The sequence below is a fragment of the Palaemon carinicauda genome, chromosome 11 (assembly GCF_036898095.1).
Source record: "Palaemon carinicauda isolate YSFRI2023 chromosome 11, ASM3689809v2, whole genome shotgun sequence".
NCBI classification, from domain to species: Eukaryota; Metazoa; Arthropoda; class Malacostraca; order Decapoda; family Palaemonidae; genus Palaemon; species Palaemon carinicauda.
The window spans coordinates 112,256,554-112,261,553 of record NC_090735.1 but is presented as its reverse complement, the minus strand read 5'-3'; the positions used below and the strand labels follow the sequence as shown (position 1 = coordinate 112,261,553).

Below are 5,000 nucleotides of genomic sequence, written 5' to 3'. Positions count from 1 at the left end.
TACACCACCGTTATAAGCGTGCAGTAGACCCACCACCAGCCTATAAACATCTAAAAAGAATTCACATAATAAAACAACATGTAGGTTAATGTAAGCACGAAAGAGCGTAAATATATCTGTTTATAATCTCTAGTGCGGTGCACCGTTATTTAAGGGTCTTTGCCGTGTTCTTTCAGCCCCATCTCCATTTCCTGTATCTACATCCATTTAACCACCGTTCTTGCTTCCTTGCCTCCATTCTGCTTCCTAACCTCTTCTAACTTTTACATACTCTTAGTGCCACTACAGTGTTTTACCCTAAAACAATTGTGCGCTGAAATTTACAAAGTGAGATCATTAATAATGAATGATATGAGTATGGCCTGGTCACCTACTGATAGGAATAACCCACCACGTCAAGGTCTGATTGGACATGCCTAATAAAGGGCCGATTCACATATGTACGGTTCGTTTACGTTTCGTCGTACTAAGGTTCTTTTACGTAAATTACCATTACAAAGAAAATAATGGAGCTCTTCACTCTATACGGTTCGGGCATCTCATGTCTTTCATACGGATGTCGTTCGTACGGCTCGGATACGTTGGGAAGAAATCTCCGATGAACGAAACGTATACGTACGAAACATATATGTATCCTACCGCTCAGTGTGAACAGAGATACTAGATCTATAGACCTTTCAGAGATACGCATCAGTTTCGGTCACGTTGTGTTTTGATGGAGGACTTAAACCTATTAAAGGAATTTTTACTACGTGACTAATTGTCGGCTACTTAAGCAATAATGAGTGATGATAGGTTGATAGAGTCAAGGTATCAAAGGTTAATATTGGCCTGGAGCCTAATACCTTATTTTTTTTTTTAAATTAAATAATTAAATTGAAATATTGACACTTTAAAGTACTTTATAAATTTTTAAAACTTTCATCGTCTTGTAGTTCTTAGTTGAGCGTCCAGTATTCTCCCTAAGACTTCCTCTTCATTTGGCACTTTCATCGTCTTCAATTAATGCTATAGCAGAGAGCTGCTTTAGAGTAATTCAATTTTTGGTTCCATATCGCAGCAACAGTTGTATCCTGGCTGAACGTATTCGAAACTTATAATGTGAACACATTGACATTTTACTGGAACGTGAACGAACCATATCCGTACGAAAACGAACCGTGCACTATGAATCGGCCCGAAATCGGAAAGGAATATTATTACTACATCGTGAAATCTCAGTCCTAAAGACATTTAAATTTCATGTATGATAGGTAATTGAAATAAAAAGAATGAATAAGAAACTTCACCCATTAACGCAATTCTTCAAGACTAGGAAACCTTAAGATTTGATGAGAAAATATTAAATAAAGAAAAACTGGACGGGAAATGCAATATACATTCTTTGCTTTATACTTAATTTCAGAAATAATTATGATGATGATGATAACAACAGCAAATATTATATAAAGAAAAAATGGACGGGAAATGTAATATATATTCTTTGCTTTACACTTAATTTTAGAAATAATAATGATGATTATAACAATATCGTGAATTCTTAACACTGCCACGAAATTTTAATATGTAACTTACTTGCCCAGAGATGTTTTCCGGCAGAACGGGAGGCGGCTCTTCAAAAAGAATGCTCCAGGTATGAAATATGAGTGTTTCTAAACTCCGAACTTTCCTCCCGGAAATCTTCTTCCAACCTAGCTGTAGGGCCCAGTACACAACTCCCGCTGTTATGGTCGATAGCAACACAGTGGCCCATACAGCTCCTATGCCATTGAAAATATTACTAATATATATATATATATATATATATATATATATATATATATATATATATATATATATATATATATATATATATATATATACTGTATATATATGTATACATACTGTGTGTGTATATATATATATATATATATATATATATATATATATATATATATATATATATATATATATGTATACATACTGTGTGTATATATATATATATATATATATATATACATATATATATACATATATATATATATATATATATATATATATATATATATATGTGTGTGTGTGTGTGTATGTGTGTGTGTGTGTGCGCGCGCGCGAGTGTGGCTATTTATTTTCATATTCATGATAATTTCACTAACATACATGACTTTGATACGATGAAAAAGCAACCCCCAAATCTATAGAATTCTCTTGTGATTAATATTTTCGGCTGAGTATGGTACTCGAACCTATGCCTCAGCCAGAAACATCTATCATGAATTAATTTTCATTAAATATATATTCCCCACGTTAAAATTCGATATTAAATCTCATTCGTGTTGATATTACACACACACATATGTGTATATATATATATATATATATATATATATATATATATATATATATATATATATATATATATATATATATATATATACATATATATATATATATATATATATATATATATATATATATATATATATATATATATATATATATATACATTTTTGCCTGCCATTATTAACCTTGCTCTAGAATAATAATAATAATAATAATAATAATAATAATAATAATAATAATAATAATAATAATAATACCACACATTTAACGCCCCATCAGAAATTGCTATTTCAACCAAGGCACAATCTTTAGACGTTATAATAACATTTACTGACTTTAATAACTGTCAGTAATGAACACTTTTGAACCCAGCCCTTACCTTGGAGAGGTTGAATAAGTGCCATATAAGGCGGTCGCGGCCGTGACTTAGCCATCACCATAACAATAGGCTCGGACACGTAAATCCTAGAGTAGTCTACCACTTTCATTCGGCCTGTTAAGTAACTGACGGACATGGCAAAATCGGCCTTATGGTGCTGAAGAGTTCCTATCATGCCCGTCCAGTTGCCCGATTCAGTTGATGTTCCCCACTGCTCGTCCCAAGGTACCCGAATCTGGAATCTGTGTTATGTATAAGAAGGAAAACTTCAAGTTGGGCAAAAAGTTATTCACGTAATAAACAATGTTCTACATCAAGACAATAGAAGAAAAATCTATGAGCAATAATTTCTTGCACGTGAACCCATGTTACGTGCCTAAATTCATGTTTACGTGTCTGAAAGACCAAGACCAAATGGTTAATTACCATCAAAGGGAGAAAAATAGTAAATTAGCATCAGCAAAGGTGAAGATCAGTAAGCTATATGACTAGCAAGCTCAAGAAGGGTAACAGAATTCTGAAGCCTCCCATCTAAAGAGATCTTGAGGGAAAAAAATCCTACTTCTGTAAACAGGTGCAAATACAATTTTCAGGATACAATAATCCTAAATCCTTCCCTCTTCATCCAGGATCGATCTCTGGACTTTTACTGCGATTTGAATCTGACATAACTTGATTGTCACAAAAATAGCCCCTATCCTCACACCTAAAAAGACATATTCTTTCAGCAATCTGACAGCTTAATGTAAGCAGCTCTTCTAGGAGAAGGACACTCCAAAATCAAACAATTGTTCTCTGGTCGTGGACAGTGCCATGGCCTCTGAACCATGGGCTTTCACTGTCTTGGGGTAAAGTTCTCTTGCTTGAGGGTACACTCGGGCACTCTATTCTATCTTATTTCTCTTCCTCTTGTTTTTTAAAGTTTTTATAGTTTATATAGGAAATATCTATTTCAATGCAGTTACTGTTCGTAAGATATTTCATTTTAATTGTTAATTACTTTTCTTGTAGTTTACTTATTTTCTTTCCTTACTGGGCTATTTTCCATGTTGGAGCCGTCGGGCTTATAACATTCTGCTTTTTCAACTAGAGTTGTAGCTTATCAAGTAATAATAATAATAATAATAATAATAATAATAATAATAATAATAATAATAATAATAATAATAATAATAATAATAATAATAATAATAATATCGCTTGAAGATAACCTTACACGTTTATCATAACAATTAGATTTAAAAGCTTTAGAAACGAATTCTTCAATAGATATGAAATACATAAAAATAGTATAGACTATCAACAATCGTGCAACTACAGTAATCGAAAGCATAAACAATGAAACAAACCGTGCAGAGGAAATCTGATCTGAAGAATTTTTACTTACGTGAAATTTAAAGCTTTGGAAATAGCACGCAGCATGCGTACGTCAAGCGAATCCATGGGTGTAACAGTAGTAGCAACTTCGTCAGAATCCCTTACGAAGTCGACGAAGGGATACCAGTCTAGATTCACAATGTTCAGTCTGTGGCCTAACATGTTCCTGAAGGGCTCTGAGGAAGAAAGGTCACAATTTCACTTATCTTTAATCTTTTTATCCATCTAATTTAGGATTAAGTAACTTTAATTAAGTTTGAGCTATTTAGCTGTCAAGCCCAAATTATGAATAATAAAAAAAATACTGTCAATTATCATGTTTAAATATTCATGTCTTTCATCTATTACCATCAAACAAGTGATGTATCTTGGGTAGCTCTCTCGCCGGGTTCCATTCCTGAACGGGGTGGATTCCAAGTTCTCCGTTGTTGCACAAGAAACATCGTTTATAAATGGTTACTGTCTTGATTTTCTCTGAAAGTCGAAATGTTATATGAAACCATACAGTATTTTATATCATTCCCTTTTGTGTATATGTGTGTGTTGCTAATGGTTAATTCCTCATTTCCTCTCTATTCTTAAGTCGAAAATCAATTCGCTTCCAAAGATATGTTGTTGTTGTTGCTAATGTTCCTTTTATATATAAACAAAATGACGCTCTTCTTGTTAACTATTCATTATGTCAAATAGCCTACTAGTAAGTGTAGAGTAGTGGAACTTTTCCCACGAATGCAATTACTGACGGTAATATACTTACTCCAAAGAAAAAGACTATAAACTCTTTGCTGAAAAGCTACGTAACAAAGAACTAAATAAACGAAAGACACTGTCCTCAGTATCAACATTCTTAAATACAGTACCAGCAACATTAAAAAAGTCACGTTTTTAAACAAAGTACACGCGCCCAACATTTATCAAAGAA

The 5,000-nt window shown here is 32.9% G+C and overlaps 1 protein-coding gene across 1 annotated transcript in view; it reads right to left on the bottom strand.

Moving 5' to 3' along the window:
• The window catches only part of LOC137649752 (glutamate receptor ionotropic, kainate 3-like), a 17,921-nt gene that overhangs the window by 4,131 nt on the left and 8,790 nt on the right, over positions 1–5,000 (bottom strand). Inside the window, exons 6-10 of the mRNA XM_068382698.1 lie at positions 4,427–4,552; positions 4,089–4,254; positions 2,702–2,943; positions 1,576–1,760; positions 1–50 (exon numbers count right to left, since the gene is read on the bottom strand). The exon at positions 1–50 is cut by the window's left edge and continues 181 nt beyond it. Of these exons, the coding sequence (XP_068238799.1) occupies positions 1–50; positions 1,576–1,760; positions 2,702–2,943; positions 4,089–4,254; positions 4,427–4,552 (769 nt within the window). The remainder of the gene's footprint in view (positions 51–1,575; positions 1,761–2,701; positions 2,944–4,088; positions 4,255–4,426; positions 4,553–5,000) is intronic.